This window comes from Mirounga leonina, unplaced genomic scaffold (genome assembly GCF_011800145.1).
Source record: "Mirounga leonina isolate KUSES-001 unplaced genomic scaffold, KU_Mleo_1.0 Mir_173, whole genome shotgun sequence".
NCBI lineage: Eukaryota > Metazoa > Chordata > Mammalia > Carnivora > Phocidae > Mirounga > Mirounga leonina.
This window is the reverse complement of record NW_023270447.1, coordinates 63516221-63543880: the sequence shown is the minus strand read 5'-3', so window position 1 is coordinate 63543880 and position 27660 is coordinate 63516221. Positions and strand designations below refer to the sequence as shown.

General features: G+C 42.2%; 2 protein-coding genes across 8 annotated transcripts in view; one reads left to right on the top strand and one right to left on the bottom strand.

The window, feature by feature from the left end:
- Positions 1-27619, top strand: CAP1 (cyclase associated actin cytoskeleton regulatory protein 1). 7 transcript variants are annotated; one of them, XM_035018924.1, is made up of 13 exons: positions 1-102; positions 15177-15295; positions 15882-15985; positions 17819-17896; positions 19669-19812; positions 19914-19999; positions 21705-21810; positions 23004-23181; positions 24586-24770; positions 24950-25073; positions 25307-25389; positions 25703-25846; positions 26429-27619. In XM_035018924.1, exons 2-13 carry the CDS (start codon positions 15187-15189, stop codon positions 26510-26512), a joined length of 1425 nt encoding a protein of 474 aa, XP_034874815.1. In that variant the 5' UTR covers positions 1-102; positions 15177-15186; the 3' UTR covers positions 26513-27619. The 7 variants fall into 7 exon arrangements, with proteins under 7 accessions (XP_034874815.1, XP_034874819.1, XP_034874816.1 ...); XM_035018928.1 differs by having other exon boundaries at positions 2-102; positions 15885-15985; XM_035018925.1 differs by having other exon boundaries at positions 5-102; positions 15174-15295.
- The window catches only part of PPT1 (palmitoyl-protein thioesterase 1), a 28283-nt gene continuing 27790 nt past the window's right edge, over positions 27168-27660 (bottom strand). Inside the window, exon 9 of the mRNA XM_035018938.1 lies at positions 27168-27545. Within this exon, the coding sequence (XP_034874829.1) occupies positions 27528-27545 (18 nt within the window). The 3' untranslated portion in view covers positions 27168-27527. The remainder of the gene's footprint in view (positions 27546-27660) is intronic.

The window sequence follows — 27660 nt, the reverse complement described above, 5'->3', positions numbered from 1 at the left end:
CCGGTGGGGGTGCCGCGCCCAGTAAGGGCCCGGAAGTGGGTCGCGCGAAGATTGCTGGGCGGTTCTTGCCGGAAGTGGAGAGCGGCTGATCGCAGTCGGGAGGTGAGGCGGAACTCTGAGGTGAGGGTACGCGGCCGGGTAGGGACTGGGGTCCACTCCGCGGCCCACCGGCCCCTGGTGTTATGAATGGCCCTTCCGGCCTTCGCGCGCGTGGCGAGCCCTACTGAAGGGGCCGGAGCGGAGGCCGTCAGGCCGACCCGGGATCCTGGGCGCGGTCTCTTGAGGTGGGGCTAGGGTGACCAACTGAGCCGGGCTCCTCTGGGGAGGCCCCTCCGCTGGATTTCGCAGTCCTGGCTGTCAGCCTCAGCGGGGCCTGATTCCTAAGGTGCCCAGACGTAGGCATTCCTAAGGAACCAGCGACACCTTAGAGTCTATCCCCCCCCCCATTTCGTCCCCATTGCACGGATGGGTAAATTGATCCCCGGGACGAAGAGGCTGGTCTATGCTCTTATAGCGAGTGAGGGAAATAATTGGAATCAAGACCTCAATTCCTTAGATCATCAGTTCCAGTTCCTTCCGACGACTATTTCCCAGGAACCTCTCTCTACCTCTTGAGTGATCTTCCAGTTGGTGTCGTCTCGCGGGCGCTGCAGGTTAAAGACCACCCGCTGCGTGTTTTTTTGGTTTTGTTTGGTTTTTTGTTTAATGCAATCTGTTTGGAATGCCTGGGGAGTTTTTCAAAGAGAGTGGGACAGGTCTTTGTATTTGCAGTCAGGTAGCCTCTCATTCCTCCAGGTCCTTTGCTCCTATTCTGAAAGGCTTAGTTAACTTTATTGAAGGTATTGCATACTTCTGGACCTGAAATCAGATGGTTCAGGTTTGGTCTGGCCCCACTGCTAAGTATCTGTAGCCATAGATGCATTATTTAACTTCCTTGAGCTTTATTTTTCTCAGCTTTTAAGTGGAGATCTCTGCTTACCTCACAGGATTAAATTCAGTGTAACAAATTCTGTTTATTCAGTCAGGCACTGCCATATCCAGGGAATGCAGTTTTGAAACAAAACAAGCCAGACCCTACCCACATAGAGCTTTTGCAGGGACGTTTAAGAAGTAATTATAGGGCGCCTGGGTGGCTCAGTCGTTAAGCGTCTGCCTTCAGCTCAGGTCATGATCCCAGGGTCCTGGGATCGAGTCCCACATCGGACTCCCTCCTCGGGGGAAAGCCTGCTTCTCCCTCTCCCACTCCTGCTGCTTGTGTTCCTGCTCTCGCTATCTCTGTCTCTGTCAAATAAATAAATAAAAATAAAAAAAATTAAAAAAAATAAAAAGAAGTAACTATAAATGTGATGAGTGTTAGGAAAGAACAGGGTACTATGGAAGTATATAACTTGGGGTTCAGGAAAATCCCTTCTGCAGAGCAGAATTTAAGGTGAATTTTGAAGAATAAATAGCAATAAGCTTGATGAAGAGAGGATGAGAACCTTTTAAGGCAGGGGTTACTATCAGAACTGTGTTAGTTGAAGCTCTTTGTAGGGATCCCTGTTCAAGTGAAAAACAGGACAGCCCAGCACATTCATCATTCACCACTCATTCATTGAGCCCTTAATATGTTTGAGGCACATATTAAATGAGGCATTTGGCCCTGGTGGCTAGGAATACAGTTGTTACCATGGGGGGTGGGGGGTGGGTCGGGGATGGCTTACCGTCATAATGCACTGTGTGAGCACAGGGCTATGCAAGAATAGAGGAGGAATACCTGAGCCGGGTATCTACGCTTTGAGGAGAAAATGGAGGATAAGTCTAGCAGGACTTATTTAGCCATATGGTGAATCTGGAAAAGGGATTTACAGGCAAAGAGTGCAAGGACATGGAGATCTGGACATGTGAAAGACCATGGCTAGTTCAGTGTGACTGAAATTTCAGTAATGCATAGAGACGTGAAGGAAGTGGGAAGTGGTGGGTCAAATATGAAGGACCTTGTAAATCATGCTGAATAATGTGGATCTTAGAAAGCTTGTGAGGATGCTTTGAAGGGTTTTATGTAGGAAAATGATGTGGTCAGATTTATGTTTTAGAAAGTTTAGTTTGTCAAGGGGCGCCTGGGTGGCTCAGTCGTTAAGCGTCTGCCTTCGGCTCAGGTCATGATCCCAGGGTCCTGGGATCGAGTCCCACATCGGGCTCCCTGCTCGGCAGGAAGCCTGCTTCTCCCGCTCCCACTCCCCCTGCTTGTGTTCCTGCTCTCGCTATCTCTCTCTCTGTCAAATAAATAAATAAAAATCTTTAAATAAAAATAATAAAAAAAAAAGTAAGTTTAGTTTGTCAAGTTGGAAGGGACATGATCATGAAGTAGACCAGTGTTGGGAAGCTTTTGCCACAGTCACGGCTTGAACTAAGACAGTGACAGTGGGAAGGAGAGGAGGGATCACATTTGAGCAGTATTTCAAAGATGGAATCCATTGAATTAGAGGCTAATTGTTTATGGACATGAAGAAATAGGAGTAGTCTAGGATGAATGCCTCGCTTTCTGGCTTAGGGAACTGGGTGGTACCATTCACTAAGGTAAGTAATGTGAGAGGAGAGGGGTAAGTTGGGGAGGTAGCATGGAAAGAAAATGAATTTTGGACATATTTTATTCGAGGTGTTTGCAACACATCCAGGCAAAGGTGTCTGATAAGGTATCCCAGCTAGAGGAAACCAAGAGCAAAGGTGTGGAGGCAGGAAAGGGCTTACATTCAGTGAAGTATTGGAGTTTGCCTGGAGTTTGCAGCAAAAGACCAGACCAGAAAAAGAGGTAGATAGATGGCTGCCAAGTTGGGAAGGGCTTTTGATGCTTTGTTTGAATGTGTTTGGGTTTTGTTCTGTGGTTGGCAGTTTGCTTATTGTTTGAGTTGTGTTGATCCAGCATAAAATAATTTCTGTAGGAATTTCCCACCTTTTTCTTCACTAGAAATACTTCATCAATCAGGTGGACATAATTTATGTCTGAGAGGAGTTTAAATAAAATGGTATCAGTGAAAGTACTTTGTCAAGTACAACCTGTTATGCAAACCAAAAGTGGTGGTATTGTTAAGTTAGCTGTTTAATTTGTAAAATACTTGGTTTCCAATTTGAGGAGCAATCTTTTTTCTCACCCCTTTTCTTGGTTATACATACATACGTTGCAATGATTTTTAACCAGGGACTAAGCCTTTAAAAAGTGACTTCCTCCTTTCAGTTTTCTGTGAAGCATTGTGAGTCAAAGATGCATTTTACTTAAATGAGCAAATGCAAAGTGTCATTGGAGGTTGAACCCTCTGGTTGGAAATTTAATTCTGAGATTTGAAATCTGAGGATCCTCAAGCTATATCTTACCCAGTCCTGGTGATTATCCCTTTGAATTGTCATCATCAGTTTCTTTTTTTACTTTCTATTAACCTGGCTTTCATACTTAAATTTCACCTTCTCTACCATAACCAGGCTAATCTTTTAAAAAGAACCATTTTCGTCTTCTTATCCTGACCTGGCTTCATATTCCTAAAGAATCAAATCTAAACCCCATTGTCCAGTTTACAAAATTCTCCACAATCGGACTCTTACCTTAATTTTCATTAGATGATGCAGATTGACATTCTAATTTACAAAGTCCTAAACTACTACATTAGCATTTTATTTATACCTCTTTCGCTTCCCTTTTGCTCCTTATTATACTAGAACAGGGTTTCTTAGAAACTTTGGCACAATTGACATTTAGGCTGGATGGTTCTTCATTGTGGGGTTGTCCTACCTGTACATTGTAGGTTTTTAGCAGTATCCCTGGCTTCTACCCATCAGATACCAGTAGCACTTGCTCAGTTGTGCCTACCAAAAATGTCTCCAGACATTGCCCAATGTCTCCTGGAGGACAGAATTGCCCCTGATTGAGAACCACCATTTTGGAAAGTATCATAACTATGTTGTGCAGTGTCTTATCTCTCCAACTAAATTTTCTATGGCAGGCTTCATGGCCATGCTTAGTACAATGTATGCACATTTATGATAAGCACTGGGTATCCTGTAGTAAATGAATCATTTTTCATTGAGGCATCAAGAATTATTGTTTATTCAAGGAATTTCTGGGTGGTACTTGAAGGACTTGCCTTTTTGGTTTTCCTCAGAGGATGTGATCTTGATAGAGTGCCTCTGATTAGGCACTCACTAGAAGAAAGCTTTGGGTTAGTTGACAGTGCAAGTCAGCAGATTTATATATCCCTTGTACTGGATATATAAATTCCTGTTATGCTCATGGTGCCTGCATTTAGACAGCTTGGTTTAGTGAAAAGGGATTACCATTTATTTTAAATTGCTTATAGTTTATGATGTTGGTACTCTGTTTATTTTTATTTTTATTTTTTTTAAAGATTTTATTTATTTATTAGAGAGAGAGAGAGCACATGAGGGGGGGGAGGGTCAGAGGGAGAAGCAGACTCCCTGCTGAGCAGGGAGCCCGATGCGGGACTCGATCCAGGGACTCCAGGATCATGACCTGAGCCGAAGGCAGTCGCTTAACCAACTGAGCCACCCAGGCGCCCGGTACTCTGTTTATTTTGATTGATTAAATTGTTAGAGTTGAATCATCTTTAAATTAATGCAACTACAGCATTCACCATGAAACTATTTCTTTTTTGATATGCCATTATGTAAACTTTATAAAAAGAATCAAAACTCTAAAAATATTCCTTAGCTATAATAAAGCTTTGTTTGCCTTGTATTACCAGACCTGCAGTGTTAAACTTTTCCATTTGACTGGAAAATATAGCTGAAATGTTTCATGGAAGGAGTGAGCTTGCTTTTTTTGTTTTTTGGTTTTTTCCTGCAGAGGTCATTTAAAATTCCTATACTTAAGTTTAATTATAGACTTAACAGTCACATATTTTTTCATATCTCTAGCTGTAGCTGAATCATGGCTAGGGACAAACGGCATCCTTGGATCTATCTTTATGCAGCTACACAGCTGAAATCAGCCAATGGACTTTTTCCTTGTACAAGTAAAAGATGCCTGCTGAATGCTCTTATGCAGTTAATCTTCATAACATTCCTTAAATATAAGAGAGAGAGGGGAACCCATGGCCACAAAAAGTTGTTTATTTGCCCTGACCATTGAAACAGCTAGTTCCTAAGTCTGACTTCATCTTACACATTCTAACTACCTTTACTCCTGGAATTTCAGATAGGGAACAGAACCGGAGACAGGTGCTGATACTGGATTGGATTCTTTCCCTCCCTAGAAGATAGGCCTTTCTCTTTTAATCTAAACCTCAGATGGCAGTGACTCAGACACTAAATGTCATTGGTTCCCTCAGTGAAACCAAATGCTTGGGGAAGAACAGTGGCTCCTGATTTGGGTTAGATTTGATGGCATCTTTACTGGGGCAAAGTGGTATCTATTCTTTGGTTTCTAGGTTAAAACAACCAATTCATAAATGTCTCCTGTTAGCATGTCTAGGTTTGGCTTTGTGACATACTAGAGCCTAGTAATGAGAACTAGGCTCTAATTCTATATTGTTAGGAGCAGAACTAACTAATGCCTTATAGCTTCCTGGTACCTTAGGAGAGATATCCAAGTGAAGCTGGGTTTTGTTTTAGTTTTAGTATAAAGAAATTATCTAGCTATGTTAAAGAAGGTTTGGATAAATGGGTAAATTGTCCAAAACCCCATCACGTCTAATGTGACAAATATTGTAGATTTTGTGTTCTCTTCAAGTCTTTTTCCACAGTGCATTTAGCTATTCCCCTGTAAGTAGAAGTCTAAGGTTTCTTTTGTTTTTTTGTTTGTTTTTAAAGTAGGCTCCACGGGGCATCTAGGCGGCTCAGTTATTTGAGCGTCTGACTCTTGATTTCGGCTCAGGCCATGATCCCAGGGTTGTGGGATCAAGCCCTACATCGGGTTCCATGCTTGGCACAGAGTCTGCTTGAGATTCTCTCCCTCTCCCTCTGTCTCTTGCCCCTTGTGCACTTGCTCTCACTCTCAAATAAGTAAATAAATAAAGTAGGCTCCACACCCAGCATGGAGCCCAATACAGGGCTTGAACTCACAACCCTGAGTTCAAGACCTGAGCTGAAATCAAGAGTCAGATGCTTAACCAGCGGAACCACCCAGGCGCCCCAGTAGAAGTCTAAGTTAACATTGCAGGGAACATCTTCTGCCTATAACTTTTCCCACATTCGTATTATTTTCTTAGGATGCCATCTCAGGAACAGAATTAAAAAGTCAAGGCCAAATGAAGCATTTTGAAGCAGATCAGTTGGGTTATCATAGTTGCGCTATCATCGTGTACGAGCAGACTTGTATAGCTGCTTTTCAGTTTTACTTAAGGGTATGACTTAGAGGAACAGCAACAGACAAAGTAGAAAATATTTTAAGCACAGCAGCTTCCAATTCAAGTAGACCACTGGCTTAATTGCCTGGTGAGATGAGACAAGAACTTTAGGAGTAAATCCGGTTCCATTTACTTCTGAACAACTTCCTTGAATAGGCGGAAGGAATTGGATTGTTGGAATTGTTGGAACGATGAGACTGTGAAGCAGCTTTGTCAGGAGTCACTAGCCATTTCTGATTTTTCTTGGTTTCAGACCACAAAAAAAATTGCTGGAGAATCAACCCCATAGTTTTCTTTTTGCTCTGCGTGATATCCCTCCAAGAGCTTATCCATTCTCATGACTTTGTGATATTTCTTTGCCGATAACTTGTAAAGTCTCCAGCCTTGATCCTTCCCAAGCTTTATTTCTAAATACTTGTCCACCTAGAAGCTTCATCTCCTCTTCAGACTCTGCTGATCCCAAACTGACCTCATCTTCTTGCCCTAATACGTGCCAGAAACCTGTTTCTGCCTATAGTGTCATCATTCTCTTAAATCACTGGATTTGCAATTTGAGTCATCTTTGCCTCCCTTCTCTGAGTGCTACAGTACTCAATAGTTAGTACCACACAGTTAGTACTTGTTCTGAGTTTAATGCACACTTGTTTTGTATGACCTCCAGGGGCAGTACCAAGATCAGTGGGTGGAAGTTGCAGGGAAGCAGATTTTGCCTCCATATAAGGAAGAACTTTTAAATACTTTGAGCTGTCTGAATGGAATGGGCTGCCTCCAGAAGTCTCTGGTTCTCTACACTGAAGGTGTTTGAACAGCGGTTACCTAATTGCTGAGGATGTTGAAGGGATTGTTCTAGCATCAGATGGTGTTTTACAAGATGATTTCTAGAATCCCTCCTAATCCTGAGGGCCAGTGATTCAAGGGAAGGCAGCTTTGTTTCTCTTGCTAATTCCCTTGGGACAGGAAAACTATTTTACCATTCTTTTATAGTCCCACTTAATTCAGGTGCTGGTCACTTAGTTACCTTAAACTGATTATTTGTAGGTTAATTGATTCTTTTCTTTTGGTTTCTATATCGGGCTGGACACTAAATGTGTTTTATTTTCCTTTGAAATATAAAAAAATTATTTTTTCAGGGGTGCCTGGGTGGCTCAGTTGGTTAAGCGACTGCCTTCGGCTCAGGTCATGATCCTGGAGTCCCAGGATCGAGTCCCACATCGGGCTCCCTGTTCAGCAGGGAGTCTGCTTCTCCCTCTGACCCTCCTCCCCTCGTGCTCTCTCTCTCATTCTCTCTCAAATAAATAAATAAATACAATCTTTTTTTTAAAAAAAATTATTTTTTCAGCAGCCCTCTTACTTTACAGTTTGGTGAACAGCAGCATTTCAACCTAACTTAGACCCTAATAGCTTCCTAGTTCAACCTGACCTAGACCTTAGTATCTTCCCCATTCCAAATCGCATTCTGTTTATCAGACAGTATCTGTAAAAATTTTGCTTTCATTATATTATTCCTTTACTCAAAATGCTTAAACAGCTTCACATTTATCACAACATCAGATTCAAATACTGCCTGGCTTTCAATGCCCTTCATAACCTAGTCTGGCTTGTTTATCCAGCCTTATTTTTCATGACACTTGATGCTCTGTGTGGGTTAACCTACTCACACTTTATGTACATAGCCTTTGTATTCTCTCCTCCTTGCTTCTGATTGCTCTGGAGTGTCTTCCCTTTTTCTTTTACTTTTTCCATCAAGATGCCCCACTTTCCTCCTGACACCAGACTATCTCCAGTCCTCACTGATTTCTTCTCACCTCTCAGAGCATATAGTCATTTATACTGTATCATTCAGAACCATACACATTCTGCAAAGAAAAAGCTCTAGTATATAGGCTGATACTATAACTTCTCATAATCTGCGTGGAATTAGGACAAGTTTTCTTCCTAATCTCTAATAGAACTTTAAAAAATGTAGTCATCATTATTTATTCCATTGGCATTTTCATTTGTGTTGGTCTTCCCAATTAGAATGAAAGTTTCTGGAGGGCAGGGGCCATATGTCTTCTGTGTTTTTAGTAGCTGCTAAATACAGTGCTAAGCACTTTGATTTTATGATCATCTTCTGTGTGCCAGGTTGTTCTAGGTGCTGCGTATTGGGGGGGCTGGGTCGGAGGAGGAGAATGGATAAATTCCCATCCTCCTGGAACCTGTCTTCTAGCACACTGCATGCAGGGATAACATTTTACATTTGAACTGCATTTTAAGGCTCCCAAACTAACTCATCTCCTTCAATCCTTCCATCTCTGTGTGCTAAGTGAGGATCCATTATTAAATGACTGCCCTGTGGTTATACAGTGAATACATGGCAGAGTTGGGACTCAAAGCTTGGTCCCCTGAATCCTAGTTTTTTTCCTTAGACTTCTGTAATTAGAACTGCCTCTCTTTTTGAACGTTTTATGATGAACACTTAGATAGTTGGGAATCTGTACATTCATTTATGGAGGCTTAACACTTGGTTCTTGGCTGTTGTCAATCAGAAATGACAACAAGATCAGGCAGAGCTGTAGTTTTCTACTCTGGCACTTCTAAATTCTTGTGGAAAAGCCTTATTTTAAACATTTGCCTTCCAAATAGTGTCATCTAGCCTATGAAGAAATATTGGCCTCCATGGAGAAAATTGAAAGCAGAGAAATTAAAAGCTGCTAGTAATGTAACTAAAGACACCATGAAGAGGCCTTGAACCCATAGTGCTGTGCTCAGCAAGTAGTAGGGGCTGGATACTGTGATGAACCACATAGTCACTTAATTGCTTAAAAGTCATGTGGAGTGGTGGAAAGAGCCTCAGACTAGGATTCAGAACATTTGTGCTCGGAGTCTAGGTTCTCTACCCACTGGTTGTTCCATATCTGGCAGGCTTTTTAACTTCTGTGAGTTTTTTCATTCTAAAGGTGGGGATCAGTATCTTCTTAACAGACCCCATAATATTTTAAGTCTCAAAAGAAGCAACAGGGTGCCTGGGTGGCTCAGTTGGTTAAGCGACTGCCTTCGGCTCAGGTCATGGTCCTGGAGTCCGTGGATCGAGTCCCACATCAGGCTCCCTGCTCAGTGGGGAGTCTGCTTCTCCCTCTGACCCCAACCCCTCTCATGTGCTCTCTCTCATTCTCTCTCTCTCAAATAAATAAATAAAATCTTTAAAAAAAAAAAAAAAAGCAACAGATTGATGATGTAAAGCACTTACAACTACAGGGAATATTTTTAATATTATATGACTAATAAGGTTATTTTCTTTACGGTACTTGGTTTGAAGATCTCTTTATCATTGTGATTTGTGCCCAAGAAGGTAGCATTTATTTGACAGATGGGGATATTTGTAAGATCCTGGGGGAAAAAATCTCCCCAGATTTGCCAGAGAGAAGAGACAGCCAGACTTGTTTTGAGGGGAGAGGGTAAAGGACCCTTATTAGCCTACTATATTTATGGTGCCTACTGCTACTACTGGAATTACAAAGACATGGTTCCTCCCTTAGGGTGGCTAGTTGCCTATTAACTATTAAATAAATGATTCTAAACAATTATATTAAATGTGTGGTAGAGAGAAGTGCACAATGTTCTGTGTGTGTGTGGCTTTTTTTTTTTTTTTAAGATTTTATTTATTTGACAGAGACAGAGATAGCAAGAGCAGGAACACAAGCAGCGGGAGTGGGAGAGGGAGAAGCTGGCTTCCCTCGCCCTGCAGGAGGGAGCCTGATGTGGGACTCGATCCTAGGACCCCGGGTTCATGACCCGAGCCGAAGGCAGACGTTTAACAACTGAACCACCCAGGCGCCCAATAAGTGCACAATGTAATGGGAGCACAAACTGGAAATGCTTCTTGGGGAGGTGGTACCTTAGCTGAATCTTAAAAGGCAGTAGGAGTTCTAGAGAGGAGGCAGATTGAGAAGGAAAAGCATACCTGGACAAGCTTCCTAGAGAAGGTAACACTTTAGCTGAGTCTTAAAAGGCAAATAGGAGCTAGGAGACAGAACAACAACCAAGCAGAGTAGATAGCATGAAGGGTCAGAAGTGAGAAAGCATGATTCTTTCTGGAGAATGCAGGCAGTCCTGGCTTGCTGCAGTGTGTTTAGGAAGGATGTGGCAAGAGGTAAAACTGGAAGAGAGTAGTAGGAGATGAAGCAGGACTAGATTATGGAAACCCTTATCTGGACTTTACTCTGAATGCCCTGGGAGACTACTGAATGATATTAAGTAAAAAGACTATCATAATTACATTTGCCTTTGAGAAAGATTATGGTGGTAGTATGGAGAATGGATAAACAAGAAGTTGTATTACTGTAATTGGGAGAGACTGGCAAGGAGGTTATTGGAGTAATCTAGGCAAAGTCATGAAGACCTGATTTTTGACAATCAGGATGAAGGCAAGGGGCATCTATTCAGGAGATAAGCAAGATATAGCCTGTGGATTTTGATGACTGACTAGATTTGGGGGAGTAAGGAACAATATAATTTAGTTAACACTTAGGGAGTCCTTGCTGTTTTTCAGCACTGATCCAGTACTGCTACATGCACAGTTGACCCTTGAACAACATGGGGGTCAGGAGTGCTGACCCCCCAGTGCAATTGAAAATCAGCATATAACTTTTGACTCCCCCCAAATTTACTGATAGCATACCTGTTGATTGAAAACCTTAATGATAACATAAATAGTTGATGAACACATATTTTGTATGTTATATATATTATATACTGTATTCTTACAATAAGCTAGAGAAAAGAAAATATTGTTAAGAAAATCAAAGGAGGGGGCACCTGGGTGGCTCAGTCGTTAAGCAGCTGCCTTCAGCTCAGGTCATGATCCCAGGGTCCTGGGATCGAGCCCCGCATCGGGCTCCCTGCTCCATGGGAAGCCTGCTTCTCCCTCTCCCACTCCCCCTGCTTGTGTTCCCTCTCTCGTGTCTCTTTCTGTCAAATAAATAAAATCTTTAAAAAAAAAGAAAATCAAAGGAAGAGAAAATACATTTACAGTACTGTACTGTACAAAATTCATATGTAAAAGGATCTGCGCAGTTCAAACCTGTGTTGTTCAAGGGTCAAGTGTATTTCTCCTTTATTCTGACTTCAGCCCTTTGGATTTTGTACTGTTGTCTCCATTATACAAATAAGGAAGCTGAGGCTCAGAAAATTTGATAACACTCATAGTAACAGTGCCAATGAGTACTGTTACTCAAACCCCCAAACTATCTGACTTCTCTAAAGACCATGCTCTTAACCACTATACTTTGTTGCCTCATAGTTCTGGGTTACTAACTTGGTCAATCAGGTGATTGATAGTGCTGGACTTCGAGACACTGGGGGTGGGAGGTGTGGGAAGACGATGAGTTCTGTTTTGGATACTTCAGTTTGAGATGTTTTCTGGACATCCAGGTAGGGATGTCTAGAAGGAAGCTGGATCTAAAATTATAAATTCCAGAAGGATGGCTTGAGCTGGATATGCTATTCTGGGAGTCATTGGTCTCTAGATGGTTGTTGTGGTGCCACTCTGGAAGCAGGCTGGATGGTACTGTGATAATGCTAGTTGAAGACTTGGGAGTGGACATGACCACCTGAAGAGTGAATATGTGTATGGTGATGGAGAATGAGACAAGGTGTGTCTTTTGATCCCTTCAGTTCTGGATATTCTTTCCTATAGCATCTCACATTTCACCCTGCCTCTACCAAAAACAAAAAACCTAAGTACTGTTCTCCTGTTTGGTTAATGGTAGAATGAGATTACCTGTAAATGATAGCTGTATTACCCTTTTACATTCTGTTTAAGTTAAGACAGCAGAACTGTGGCTTGTTTACCAATGAAAGCTTACAAGTCCCAAGTGAAGTACAGAAAAAAAGGATCTAAAATCTCATGAAGCTTTTAAGATAGGTAAGTGTTCACCAACCCTGGCAGCCATTAGAGACACTTGTACTGTTTTCCATGTTAACAATAGCCTCAGCCTATAGTATCCATTGTATATGAAGGAATGTGTTTTATAACAGAATGGGTGGTATCCTTTTTTTAAATTTTATTTTATTTTTAACAGGGTGCCTGGGTGGCTTATTTGGTTAAGCATCTGATTCTTGATTTTGGCTCAGGTTATGATCTCAGGGTCATGAGATCGATCCCTGCATCAGGCTCTGCGCTGGGCATGGAACCTTGGAACCTGCTTGGGATTCTCTCTCTCCCTCTGCCTCCTGCCCCCCCCCCCCCCACCACTTGGGAACACATCCTCTCTCTCTTAAAAAAAAAAAAAAAAAAGAAGGGGAAAAAAGATTTTATTTTTAAGTAATCTCTGCACCCAACATGGGGCTCGAATTCACAACCCTGAGATCAAGAGTTACACGTTCCACTGACTGAGTCAGCCAGGTGCCCCTGGAATGGGTGGTATTTATTAATGGAAGATAGCTTGGGAGTTTACTGAATTCCTTGCCTTTTACCCTGGGATTTATAGACTGTGGTGGATTATATGTGAATCTGTCCCTGGACGGTATCCAGAACAGTCAGTAATTTGGGTACTCAGGTGATGGTGGCATAACGTAAGGGAGAATATATATATTGGTTGCTTCTAGTCTATTTCATTTGTGAGAAGAGCAGAGACTTGGAGCCTTCTGTTACTTCTCCAGGCCAGGGAATGAAAAGGTTTATTTGGTTCACATTTTCACTTTTTTCTCTGATTCTCTTTTAAATGACATTCTTGGGGTGCCTGGCTGACTCAGTCAGAAGAGCATGTGACTCTTGATCCTCAGGGTTGTGAGTTTGAGCCCCACATTGGGTGTAGAGATTACTTAAATAAGTCAAAACAAAACATTCTTGAGATGTCAAGATATGTGGAAGTATGGGAAACATGCTGGCAGTATAAAGAAATAAGTGATTCTTAAAATAATAGTGTTTAAAAATGTAGAAATTGATATTTTATACTTTCTTTAATAAAATCAAAAGTATTTAAACTAGTTAAGTTTTTTTCGTGGATATTCGAATGTAGCATTAAATTTTTCTTTTTACTATCCTTATTTAAAAATGTAAATTTTATCTCCTCTAATGTTGCTGTATTAAGGTCAGTCTTAAAAAGTTGAAAGCCTGTTCAGATGTCATGGCAGTGAAAGATACTGTTAACAGATAAATTTTTTTCTATGATAAAAACAAAAAACAAACAAGAACATTCTCTGGCAAGTCACTAGGCCCAAAGAGACCAAAGCCTATACACAGAAAAGAATGGACAGGGATTATATTGTCTTCCTTGGGGCGCCTGGGTGACTCAGTCAGTTAAACGTCTGCCTTCGGCTCAGGTCATGATCTCGGGGGTTCTGGGATCAAGCCCCATGTCGGGCTCCCTGCTCACCAGAGTCTGCTGCTGCTTCTCCCTCTGTTCCTTCCTCCCCACCCCCTCTCATGCTCTCTTTCTCTCTCTCTCTCAAATAAATAAATAAAATCTTTTTAAAAATTAAAAACTATACATATTGTCTTCCTTACTTTGTCTTGCAAGCTGTCTCCTCTGCTGGGAGGACAGTGTGGTTGAGATCTTCTGAAATGTCATCTTTGAGGAAATTGTAATTGCTATGGTCATTTTAGGCAGTTTCAAGGGTGTTGAGCTCATTTAGCTTCAGTTACCTGAACTAATTAATGTTTTGAAGTGGAATCTCTCCCAAGCCAAGGCTTTGACTGAACTTTCACTGACTTATTTTTATGATATCACTTATCACCTCAAACATTTCATGTGGGTGTGTCTTGAAAACATTTAATGATTATTTATGTATATAGTATGGGCAACTTTCAGAACAGTTGCCCCTCTGGAGTTTTGGGATGCTCTGCTTCAGGTTCATTAACTTCGTAAATAAAACACCTTCTACTTGCCAAATAGTGGTCTAGATGGTAGAGTATAATAGGGAACAAGCCAGAGAAGTTCCTTTCTCTGGTAGAGCTTAATTTCTTTAGGATTTAGACATTGAGTGAGACTAATTTCAGATAAATTAGTACTTGTGAAAGATCTGAAAAAAGCTCTTCTGGATGTGTCTGTCTTCCTACTGCAAGTCCAGATCATACCATCCTCATTTGTGAAGCCTGGCTCAATGGCAGCATGTCCATACTATCCTTACCTGATTCTTTCAGCTGATATGTTCTTCTTCCTGAAATTCTGTTACTCTATCTGCAACATTCTTATATCACCTTAACATTTTTTTTCTATTTGTTTGTAGTTGTTAGTGTACATGTCAAGTACCCACTATTAGACTGTAAATTATTGAGGGCAGAATAAATATCCTACTCATCTTGGTTTGGGGCATTCCATATGTTGGCAGCAGGATGTTGTAGGAAAAAACACTGAACTTAGAGCTAGAAGACTTAAATTTGAGTGCTGGCTTTCCTATTAATTAGCTGTGTGACTGTAGGCAAGTCATTTAACTTCACTGTAATTAAGTTTCCTCTCTCTACAGGGTGTAGTAATTAACCTTCCATTCCTGAATAGTTGTTGGGAGGCACAAACTGAGATAATATATGTGACTGTACTTTATAAATTCTATATTAAATTTATAAATTCTATATATTAAATACTCGGGCACAAATATTTCGTGGTGTCATAGAAATATTTAGTAAGTATTCGAATGAGTTAACGTTTGCTTTCAGTGAACACCTTTTTCGGGGTAGCTCCCTTGTTTAATGAAGTCTTTATGATTTTGCAAATATGTTAGTCTATTTTTCATCTTGTTTTATTAACTTCTTCTGTTCTTCAGATTTAGCATCCTCCTCACCCCACAAGTATTGTGTCTTTTTTCCTTAGGTGCTATGTACTATTAAAACAACAAGTGATATATGATCTCTTTCAGCAGGTGGTACATTATGGCTGACATGCAAAATCTGGTAGAAAGATTGGAGAGGGCAGTGGGCCGCCTGGAGGCAGTATCCCATGCCTCTGACATGCACTGTCATGGAGACAGTGCTCCGAAAGGTAAGCAGTATACAGTGCAGCAGAATACTTGGAATGAAGACACAGCGTCTTGGCCTGAAAGCTTTCTATCAACAGTGTATTCTCTTCTTTGGAGTTAACTTCCCAAAATGCTTAATAATCTAAGTTCATCGCCTGTGAACAGATAAGGGAGGAAGTGACTTATGCAGGGAGGCCTGTGGTTATTTTAACATAAGAACTTCCTGCTTGTGTGATACTTCCTGTTCTTTCTTTAGCAAAACCACTCTAGTGTAAGTTGAGTGACAAGTGATATTAAAATTTCCTCTGTCCAAATGATTGGCAAATTAGCCTGTTTTGCATATGCACCAAATTAATCATACAATGTTAGAGCTAAAAGGGAGCTCAGGGGATCTTTTTTTTTTTAATTTTCATTTTATAGATAAAGAAAATTAAGCTCAGAGAGGAAAAGGAACTTAGGGTCACACAGTCAGTTAGTGGTGGTACTGGACTCATGTTCCAGTATTCTGTTTACTGTATTACTTTGCCTCTCCACTTTCATGTGGAAGTGCTTTTTAACAAATCATCTTTCTGGTGCATGACTGATTCTTTGTGGTATGTCTGTCTTTAGCAGGAGCAGCTCCATATGTGCAAGCATTTGACTCACTGCTTGCCGGTCCTGTGGCAGAGTACCTGAAGATCAGTAAAGAGATTGGGGGAGATGTGCAGAAACATGTAAGGATGTTTGCCCCTTTTTCCCTCTTTTAAGGACTGGTGGCTGTCTTCAAATCCTACTCCTTGGTTTAAGAGCCCCTTGAGAGGCTCCTGGCTCCTTCTCTTTTACCTTCATTGAGGAGCTCACTCCAGGCACTGGAACAGCTCCTCAGATTTTTCCAGGCCCTCTGCTTTTATCACATTTTCTGCGTGGGCTTCTTTTATACTGATAACTTGCTTGGTGCATAAAATATGGCTTGGGGGGTGCCTGGGTGACTCAGTCAGTTGATTTCGGCTCAGGTCATGATCTCAGGGTTGTGGGATCGAGCCCCGCATTAGGCTTCATGCTCAGTGAGGAGCTTCTTGAGAGTCTTTCTCCCCCTCCTCCCCTCCCCCCACATGTGTACAATAAATAAATAAGATCTGTTAAAAAAATAAAATAAAATATGGCTTGGTTCATCTTTATAGTGAGAACGTTCTACCATTCTGATCCCAACATGTTATATAACCAAGCCTAGGGTAGCTTATTCAAAGGAGTCATAGTCATGACTTCGCATTTATAAAACTATGCATGATAGTTATTAGTTATGCTAATGTGAGTTATTTTCACACTTAGTTCACAGCGAGAATGTGAAGTAGGCAATGACAGGTGCCTCTCCACCCACCTCGCTTCGTGTGCTGCCACCTCCATCGTCACCACCCCCACACTCAGATATATATTCTGAATCTCTCTTTGGGACCCAAAATCTTTCTGCTAGTCCTCTGAGTGCTCCTCTGTAAGCAATAACCATGTTTAGGATCTTCCTGACCCTTCAGCAAGACTGGTTGCTTGATCTTTGGAAGATTACTATTTTGAGCCTTTCATGTACCATCTGTTGGCAGTGGTGTAGCTCTACTGAGTAGGACTGGGACTTAGATACAAGAGTGAGGTTTGCATTTTTACTTTATACAGTGTAACATTTGCAAAGATTTAAAAACATGTATCACTTGTATGTTCTAAAAACGCAAATCTAGAAAAAATAGGTTATCTTATTTGAATTTTTGTATTTAGATAGTGCTTATAGCCTCATGTTTCTTAAACTCTTTTGACCATGACTATAAGTAAGAAATATGTATTTGTATGGGACGCCTGGGTGTCTCGGTTTAGTGTCTGCCTTCGGCTCAGGTCATGATCCCGGGGTCCTGGGATCAAATCCGGCATCAGGCTCCCTGCTCCGCGGGGAACCTTCTTCTCCCTCTGCCTGCCGCTCCCCCTGCTTGTGTTCTCTCTCTCTCTCTGACAAGTAAATAAATAAAATCTTTAAAAAAAAATTAAAAATAGAAATAAAAAAAGAAATATGTATTTGTAACTGGTCATAAGTTTCACTAAGCGGTGCTTCTCCTACTTGTACTGCGCTTTTTTTTTTTTTTTAATCTGAATGGGTTATGACCCAGCGTTTTAGAAATAGCTTTAACCTAAAGGAGTAAATACCTTGAGAATTTAGGCATAAATTTGGCCTTTGCCTTTCCTTCTGCCTCAAGTTTTTGAGAAAAGAGCCCTTTTGGTGGTGAGAGACAGGAGGGATTTTTCAGTGCGCTTCATACCGCACCGCATGTACATTGGCTAACTGATTTCATCTAAGGCTCACCCTGATTATCCTCATTTCCTGGATATGTATCCCTGATGAGTTCCAGCAGGAACAGTGCTATATGCAATTCTGTTGTCACTCCCTGGAATCCAGAGTACCTGAGGAAAGCAACAGGACGTGCCTGGGTTGCTACCAGAGTACATGAAAGTGGAGGTTTCCGGTTATTCTTCTCAGGACCCTCTGCAGTTGTAATGTGTCACTGATAAGTGATTCTTCTTTCTGGCAGGCGGAAATGGTCCACACAGGTCTGAAGTTGGAGCGAGCTCTCTTGGTTACAGCCTCTCAGTGTCAGCAGCCCGGAGGCGTAAGTTCACTGCTAGTTGGTCTCCTTGTGGTTTGATGCTCAGGGCAAGTTGAGAAGTTTCTGCTAAGTATCATAACATGCTAAAATAGATTTTCCAGGCTCATGTATGTTCACACCAAGTCCCAGAAGTAGTCAGACTTAAAGTGCATGAGAATGTGCCATTGAGTATTTATTGGACTCTACTGGGTTTGTTTTTTTTTTCCTGTCATTTTACTTAGGACCGTAGTTTACTCCTGGACCTTACTTTTTCCTTCAGTAGACAACCTTTTTTAACCTCTCGGCTGAGGCCAAATTCATCATATTGTCCCCTAAGCCGTTTGGGTCATAGAGAGTGGTTCTCTTGCTTCACTGTGACTGGGCTTTAGTAATGCTGCTGTGGAGATCCTAAAACCCCTAAAGTATTGCTTCTCCCCTCATCCTTCTGTGGTTGGGAGCTCCCTTTAAGTTTACTCCCGCCTCAAAATTTTATGCTGCCAAGTTATGAAAATCAGTTAGAAAAAATGTAGATTTTTCTCAGAGCCAAAGATCTTACTTTTATTCTATTTGTTCTTTCTGCATCTGACTTTCCTAGGCAGAGGGTTAATAAAATAAGGCTTTCTGTTAATGCTCTATTAAAACCCCTGGACCCTTAGCATGCCTAAATAATGTAAAAATAGTATAAGATAATATTAAATATATTAGACTCTAATTCTTAATCTGTCTTGAATGGTTAACGTATTTTGTCTAAACCTTTTCTCCAAACTCACACTTTTCCCAACAGATCAGGCAGCTGAGACACTGTTAATATTTCCCATGCTTTAGACTAAGTGTTGATAAACTACAGTCTCCAGGCCAAATCTGGCCTGCCATCTCTTTTGTAAGTGATTTTTGGAACACAGCCATGCCCATTCTTTCAACTATTGTCTGTTGGTGCTTTATGTAGTATAATGGCAGAGTTGAGAAATTGCAGCAGAGACCATATGTCCTGCAGAGACTGAAATATTTACTGTGTGGCTCTTTAGAGAAAGTTTACCGACTCCTGCTTTAGACTGTTTTCATGCTAAGATCTGAGAATTGAGATGTTCAGGAAACTGAGCTGGAAGGATAAATCTGAAAGGATAAAACATGGAAACACAAGATTCATCCATTTTGCTAAGCTGCCTGTTCAAATGCCAAGCCCCCTAATTGCATTTGATTCAGCAGATCTCTGCTCAGCAGCTGCTGTATGGCTAGCAATGTATTGAGGACTATAAGGATTATAAAAGAGGGTTGAGACAAAGTCCTTGTCTTTGAAAAATTAATGAGAAATATTGAAAAACATACTCACATGGGTCCATTAATAGTTGTGCTGACGTGTGATAAGGTACCGGGATTGGTTATGCGGACAGTAGCTGCTATAAGGGGCCAGTGTGGCTGGTGCTGGAGGGCTGTTCCTCATGAAGCCTGAGGAACATTTGGGTAGATGGAAAAAGAAGAGACCATCATGAGTAAAGGCTCGGAAATGAGCTAGTATCTCTTATAAGTGGGACAGAAAAGAGACAAGTGTCTGAAATGGTAGAATTTTGTGGTGTAGCTGGAGTATGGGTCCTGATCCTGAAGAACCACCAAATCTAGCCTGAGGAGAGTGAGATGATGAGCAATATTTTAGCCATATGAATCTGTGCAGGATGAATACAAAGTTTGAGTGTTCATTATAGGCCATGAAGAATTCTTGCCTGCAGAATCAGAGTTGACCAACACATAAAGCTTTTGCAGAAAGACTAACCTGAATCTTTTCCTGCATCTTTCCCTAGAATAAGCTTTCCGATTTGTTGGCACCCATCTCAGAGCAGATCCAAGAAGTGGTAACCTTCCGGGAGAAGAACCGAGGCAGCAAGTTGTTCAATCACTTGTCAGCTGTCAGCGAAAGTATCCAGGCCCTGGGTTGGGTGGCTATGGTGAGCAGTGCAGCTTTCATGGGAGGGAAGGGATGGAATGAAAGTGGTAAGGAGATATGGCTGGAGAAGCTCTGAGTCACTGACAGCTTCTCTTTCTGTAGGCTCCCAAGCCTGGTCCCTATGTGAAAGAAATGAATGATGCTGCCATGTTTTATACAAACCGAGTCCTCAAGGAGTACAAAGATGTGTAAGTCCAGCCTTTTCTCAAGGGGTCAGGGACAAGCCAGCTGGTTACTTGCTGGAGTAGCACTTTGGGGTTAAGGCTGTTGTGTTGGTTCTGTACCCCAGGGCTGCTTTCTGGAAAGTTTGACATACTGGCTCATAGAAGCTGCATTTGCAAGCAGGAAGTGTTTCTGCTTTCACTTCTGCTTTTTCTCTAGGGTTTGTAGAGCCCCTTTTAGTCTTCTAATCCTTTACCCTTTCAGGTTTAGGAAGTTTTGCTAGAGGTAAAATGGACGAATGCCCTTTATTTTTTTTTAAGATTTTATTTATTTATTTGTCAGAGAGGGAGCACAAGCAGGGGGGAGGGGCAAAGGGAGAAGCAGGCTCCCCGCTGAGCAGGGAGCCTGATGCGGGGCTCGATCCCAGGACCCTGGGATCCTGACCTGAGCCGAAGGCAGACGCTTAACTGACTGAGCCACCCAGGCGTCCTAGCGAATGCCCTTCAATTTGCCTGTTTAGACAAGGTGGATTTTGTTCCTTTGTTGAGAATTTCTAACTGGCCCCATAACAAAAGGTTCAGTAAGATTTACAAGGAAGTTTACTAGGTAAAGTGAGAGGAGGGCTGTTTTGGCAAAGCACAGGTATCAAGTAAGAGGCGTGGGGGGTCATTGTATGTCTAACCACATATGTTCACCAGTCCTAACAGACTTCTCCATTGTTAGTTTTGAGCTGGAGTAACTGCAGGCAGCTATCACTCATCTGCATAATTACCCAAACCCTTCCTTTCTTCCATCAATCATTTGTTGAGTAACTACTCTGAAGGAGTAGCCTTCATGTGTGTGAAATAGTTTCAGAACACCAGGTACTTCCTTGATCTTTCCAGCAACCTGGAGTTAAGCGTTGCAGTGTTTTGATTTACCCCACCATTAAACTCCACACTTTACAGTTGAGCAAATTAGCTCTTATGCTAAATAGCCAGAAAGTCTTCCAGCTAATATATAAGAAGAGGGGAGACTTGAACTATAGTGCAGTGCTCTTTCTATAATCTAATGATGATTATTTCCTCCAGGGAAGTTTTAAATTTTTGGTGGGAGGGGCACATTTTGACATAAGGCACTGTGCTATAAGGCAGTTGAGTTTCTTGAAGTCCTGGAGTTCCACAGTGATGCCCGAGGAACCTTCTCTCCACCACAGCTTCATGCACAGAATGTCTGCTTTCATTAGTTTTGTATATTATGTTCTGCCCAAGGTCTACTTAGAAAAAACGGTTTTGCTATACTTAAAAAAGTTTGAGGAATACTGCTATACTAGAAAGGAAGAGATATGATCAGCAGTCCCTATCCTAATGGACTTTAGTCTAATTAGGGTAATAGAATAGGTTAAAAAAGAATAGTAAAGCTCGGTTATTTTTTTTAAAGATTTTATTTATTTGATAGAGAGGGAGAGCACAGAGGGAGGGTGAGAGGGAGAAGCAGACTCCCTGCTGAGCAGAGAGCCTGATGTGGGGCTCGATTCCAGGACCCTGAGATCATGACCTGAGCCAAAGGCAGACGCTTAACCAACTGAGCCACGCAGGCGCCCCGTAAAGCTCAGTTATGATAGAAAAGCTGCCATAGAGCAGAGCCACACCACAGCCAGGAGAATACCAGCTCACAGATAGGAGGGGTTCTGGAATCACTATTGTAATGTACCCTGGCCATCTGTGATGAGTTCTTCTTTAATTCTCCCAGCGATAAGAAGCATGTGGATTGGGTCAAAGCGTACTTGAGTATATGGACAGAGCTACAGGCTTACATTAAGGATTTCCATACCACCGGACTGGCCTGGAGCAAAACGGTTAGTGAGTCTTCCTCCCTCCCTCTATCCCTTTAGGATGGGGTCCATAAGTTTCTTAGACTTTGTTGCTACCAAGGTCCAAGAAGGAATGCTAGTCTTTTCAGTGGAGAGTAGAAAGAAAAAGGGGAGAGAAAAAAAAGGGAAAAAAGAAAAGAGTACAGAAAGCAAGGATCAGAGAAATACTCAGTTATAAAATTCAGTTTCAGTACACATGGGTCAGAGACTGTGGTTGGGCTAGAGGGCAGCCAGAAGAATGAGTTACATTATCCCAACCCTCCAGAAGCTTAAAAACAAAAATCCTAAGTCACATCACCAAGCTAAATGCTATACTAAAGATATAGACTACAGAGTAAAAGGGAGTGTGAGTCTCACCGGAAGAGAGAGTATTTTGAACAGGTGTACTCTGATCTGAGACTTTTTTCAAGTATAGAACAGTGAGAAGTGGGAGAAATGGGGATGCTAGCAAACAGCATAGCTTAAACAGAGTACGTGTAACATGTAGAGTAAATGTAGAGATTGGTCATCTCTGGCTTCAGTAAGGAGAGAGTCAGATTTTTGGGAGAAAAGGCTGGAAAGGAGGGTTGATTATGACTTTTAGACTTAATAATAGGTGATAAGTACCTGTCATAGGTATTTGAGCAAGAGAGTGATAATGATCAGACTTGTCCTTAAGGGAGTCTCAGTTTATAGGTTAGGGATAAGGGCTCGTGCTCAGACTGTGGAAGTGCTCTCATGGTGCTAGGGGCTGGTACAGAAGAACTTGCAGAAGCTATAACCAAGATAATGGAAAGATTTGACGGAATTGAGGGGGTTGGAAGACTCCAGAAAATTGAACAGTCGAGCTTGGATGGCAACGTCTTTTACTTAAATAGAAACAAGGGAGTGATTGTACAGTCTTGGCCTTGTTGAGGCTGAGGTACTGGTGACACACTAAGTTGATGTACAGAGCTGGCTTAGAGCTGGAATTAAGTAGAGGCCCAAGGAACGATGGGAAAGTTGAAAAGTGGAGCTGGGTTGGATCCTTGGGAAAGGGTAAGAGGGAATAAAGCCAAGTTGAGTGTGGATAGGGAGCATGAATCAAAGCATCAAGGGCTACAGTGGGTACCCCATGTCCATGAATACATGTAGACCCTACTGGGAAGGGTACAGAGGGGAAGAGAGGATGGCTGTGTTACCTGCCTTTATTATTCCAGGGGCCTGTGGCAAAAGAACTGAGTGGATTGCCATCTGGACCCTCTGCTGGATCAGGTCCTCCTCCTCCCCCACCAGGCCCACCTCCCCCACCAGTCCCCACCAGTTCAGGCTCAGATGAGTCTGCTTCCCGCTCAGCACTGTTTGCGCAGATTAATCAGGGAGAGAGAATCACACATGGTAAGTGAATATTTTGGCAAGAAGAGTTGGTACAGTAAGTTGTTTGGGCCAGATCTTACCAGCTAGAGACGTGACGATCTATAAACCATAACCCTGGTTTGTGTATGGGAGATTTCATTTGGGGTCACTGTCCTTCAGGTTGCCCAAAGGGACCTCAAAGCTGGCTTAAATGGAAACTGAAATGGGTGATTACAGTTGAGGGAACCCTTCTGCCCCATAGGAAAGTTATTTAATATTAAGTGGCATATATAGAGTACCCTGTTGTACCAAGGCATGGTGCTGGCAGTTTACCCTAGAGCCTTTTTGGTGTTACCACACGGTCTCTTTGGGAAGTCATTGTGTGTGTGTGTGTGTGTGTGTGTCGGGGGGGAGGGGGTGGTTAACTACCTCAGAGGATGTTTATTAGTCGTGGAAATTTTGCATAAGATTTACCAATGTTGGTACAGAAGAAGTAGACACCCTATACACAGGTAGAAGACTACATTACACAGCCCTCTTCTAGGAATCTGCCTATAAAAATATCTAAAATAAAGAACAAGTATTATATAGTATTTTTTGTAGTAGCTAAAAATGGTATAACAACCTAGATATCCAGCAGTAAGAGAAATGGTTAACTGTGGTATGGCCTCCTAATGAGATATTATGCAGCCATTTAGTCTTTTTCTACAGTGAACCATGCAGTGTTGAAGAAGAAATCTAGTATTTATACCACAGCCACAAGGAGTGGTGGAGCTGAAAGGGCCAGTCAGTATTGGTTATTTAGATTGGGGCATATTCAAAAGCAAGAAGTCTATCAGCCTGCAGCAGGTGATTATGGAATCTTTTCCTTAAAAAGAAAGAAAAAAGACATTTTTAGAAACTGTAGGTTAACATGAGAAAATTTTTAAGTGTTAACTGGTTAAACCAAACTTGTTAACAGTGTGTATGATTATAACCAAATACAAAACTTCTATCAGTAGGAAAACATGTAGAATGAGATTTCAAATGCAAACACTGAGTAGGGGACATGGTAGGTCAGCTGTGGGTGAGGTTTCTTTCCTTTTACCAAATTTTCTTTACTATCATGTATTACTTTTTCTTCTGTTGCTTTAAAAACTGTACATATTTTGTGAATATATATTTGGTATGTGTCTTTCAGGATCTTTTTCTGTGCATTCACATACCCATTCCTTTCATACACATTCCATGTTTTGTTTTGGTTTTTAATGGAACTGTATATTTGAACCATGGGGTAGAAGGGAAATTCTAAAAGCATTTCTCCAAAACTGCTTGTGAGAGAACATCCCAAAGGCCTTGGCTTTTGGCTTCAAAGTTTTTGTTAAAACTGAGAGCAGAAGTTGGTAATTGCCTCAGCCCAAAGCCGTGGTATGAGGGTCAGGCACAAGGTAGCTGTTGTTCCTACAGCCCTGAAACATGTATCTGATGACATGAAGACTCACAAGAACCCTGCCCTGAAGGCTCAGAGTAGCCCAGTACGAAGTGGCCCCAAACCATTCTCTGCACCTAAACCAGGAGTCAGTCCATCCCCCAAACCAACCACAAAGAAGGAGCCGGCTGTACTTGAACTGGAGGGCAAGAAGTGGCGAGTGGTGAGTTAAAAATGCCAGGACTCGGGAAGCAAGAAGTGGGGACAGGATTTAAACGGAGCACAGCCAAATGAGTGCAGGGTTCTGGCTTAAGATTACAAGAACAAAAGTTTGGGACAGCTTGTTTTCGGGGCTAGTGTGTATTAGTGATGAGATTCCTGAAAGGGGTATCTCTTTAACAGGAAAATCAGGAGAACGTTCCCAACCTGGTGATTGATGACACAGAGCTGAAACAGGTGGCTTACATATACAAGTGTGTCAACACGACATTGCAAATCAAGGGCAAAATAAACTCCATTACAGTAGGTGAGTTTTTGTCATTGTCCTAGAGTCTGAGAGGGCTGGAACCATACCTACCCTATTCCTAAAGATTCTTAAATTTATTACAGTAGCTTCCTTTAAAGTTATACTGTTGATGGGGCGCCTGGGTGGCTCAGTTAAGTGTCCAACTCTTGATCTCAGCTCAGGTCTTGATCTCGGGGTCGTGAGTTCAAGCCTCGTGAAAAAGTTATACTGTTGATCTGCTCCCTTTCTTCTAGATAACTGTAAGAAACTCGGTCTGGTGTTCGATGACGTGGTGGGCATTGTGGAGATAATCAATAGTAGGGATGTCAAAGTTCAGGTAACTTGATATCTTGGCTCCTTCCTTTGGTCCCTGAGGAATTAATTGAAAGACATGGCTGACCCACAGATGTTGCTGTGGTGGGAATTTGATTCTACTGAGTCTGTAAGCTGAGCTGCTTTGGTGGCAGAAAAGGAGTTGGCTCTTATAGTGAGCACCCATTCCCAACCCAACTCTAGTATCCAGTATCTGCTGTGTACCTGTGAGCTTTTCATGTAGTTGTTGAATCACATGAAACAGGGAAAGCTTTTTCCTGAAATTTACTGTTGCTTTCCTCGGCCATTGGGACTCAGCTTCTTGGTTTCCTCTGCAGGTAATGGGTAAAGTGCCAACCATTTCCATCAATAAAACAGACGGCTGCCACGTTTACCTGAGCAAGAATTCCCTGGATTGCGAGATAGTCAGTGCCAAATCTTCTGAGATGAATGTCCTCATTCCTACAGAAGGCGGTGACTTTGTAAGTTCCTTGATCTTTGGTGGTATGATCTAAAAACAGGAGGGACTGAAGATTTCTTGCATTGGAGAAAGCTAGTTCATGGCCATTCTGCACCGAGTGGGTCCATCCTAGCAGTACACAGCTCAAACACCCGTTGAGTGTGAGATAGTCTCTTGAAGTGGCTTTCCTTTCTTAGGTTGAGCAGACGCTCAGGGTAGTAACAAGGAATGGGATTGGGTCCTAGCCCCCTATAGGACTGGCGCCATGCAGCCATATACGTCCTTACCTGCACCTCCCAGGTCTGTCTGTCCAAAATTGCTGATCCAGGAACAGTAGGAAACAGACTCACACCTCTGCCTCTCTGGCCCTGGGGCCTTTCCTTATTCCTCCACCGCAGGGCTCCTTCGTTATGTCAGTGGCAGGGGAGGGAGGTAGTACGACATGTGCTGCCAGTTACATAGCCAGGCTGCTACATCTGGTCTCGCTCTCAGACATTCTACTTGCTCCAGGAGTTTAGCAGAAGCAATCGTTGGGAGAAAAGTGTAAGATTTAACCCCAGTTTATTTTGTAGCTTGGACTGAAATGTGGTTTTTTTATTTGCAGAATGAATTCCCAGTCCCTGAGCAGTTCAAGACCCTGTGGAATGGGCAGAAGTTGGTCACCACAGTGACAGAAATTGCTGGATAAGCGAAGTGCCACTGGGTCCTTTGCCCTCTCCCTCACACCATGGGATAAATCTCTATCAAGACGGTTCTTTTCTAGATTTCCTCTACCTGTCTGCTCTTAAACTGCTTCTCTGCCTTGAGAAGCACAGCTACCTGCCTTCACTGAAATATACCTCAGGCTGAGATTTGGGGCGGGAGAGCAGGTCAGTTGATCTTCTGCAGGAAGGTGCGGCTTTTCCCTATCGGCTCAACCACACCGCCAGTCCATTCTTAAGGAACCGCACACCAGGACTGGTGTGTTTTTAGCTTTCAGCCTTTGTGGGCTATTTGACCAACAAACAACCTTTTGGGAAGAATAAAGCAGTCCCCAAGGATTAACAGATCAGAATGTTCACACAAGTTCATCTTTTTCTAACAATGAGCATGAAGTTAGCAGAGGCTGGTGTGATTCTAGCTGATTCTTCTAACCAAACTAATTTTTCACTGTTGACAAGTGAGGCAGGGGTTGCACCGGACCAAAGGCTGAAACTTGGCCAGCTAGCATTCCAAGCAAAATTGTTTCCCATAAGCATTCCTTTCATTCTGCGTTCCGTCTTGGGTCTGCCTGAACCTGCGAGAGTAGGTTCTCCTGTGTGAGCGGCTGCGGCAGTGCCCCGCACCCAGGCCAGTTTAAGGAGTCTTGGCCCCTTCCTTTCACTGGGATCCCTGCCCAGCACCTTCCTATAGAGACGACTTAAGAAAAAAAAAAAAAAAAAAAGGAAAACACACCATTCCAAGGAATCTGGAATTCCTTCCTCCTTCCGTGCTAGGTGCCTGTCCTCCACCTTCACTGCCTCCTCTGCCCCGTCATGCTCAACTGCTTTTGGTTTCTGTCTGGGCACCTGAACAAAGGATGAAAATCTCCACCGTAGCCTGGTTTTAGGTCTTATGTAAGAATCTTGCACAGCACTGCTAATGTAAATTACAGTTTTTCTCTCTAGGACACTTACCAAAATATGCAAATTTTTTTGGTGGGAAGAGAGATTGTCCTGTGACTTCTACCCATTTCCTGAGGCCTGTGGAAATAAACCTTTATGTACTTAAAGTTATACAGAAAATAGAATAAAATTAATACCAAACTTGCTTACTATCTACCTATGATGTTTATTGTACAGAGATGTAAGAATATTT

Excerpts from the sequence above, each read along its gene's own strand:
- CAP1 (XM_035018924.1), top strand. The coding sequence starts at position 15,187 with ATGGCTGACATGCAAAATCTGGTAGAAAGATTGGAGAGGGCAGTGGGC. Across the intron at positions 15,296-15,881 it reads TGGAGACAGTGCTCCGAAAG|CAGGAGCAGCTCCATATGTG; the intron begins GTAAGCAGTATA and ends GTCTGTCTTTAG. Across the intron at positions 17,897-19,668 it reads AGTGTCAGCAGCCCGGAGGC|AATAAGCTTTCCGATTTGTT; the intron begins GTAAGTTCACTG and ends ATCTTTCCCTAG.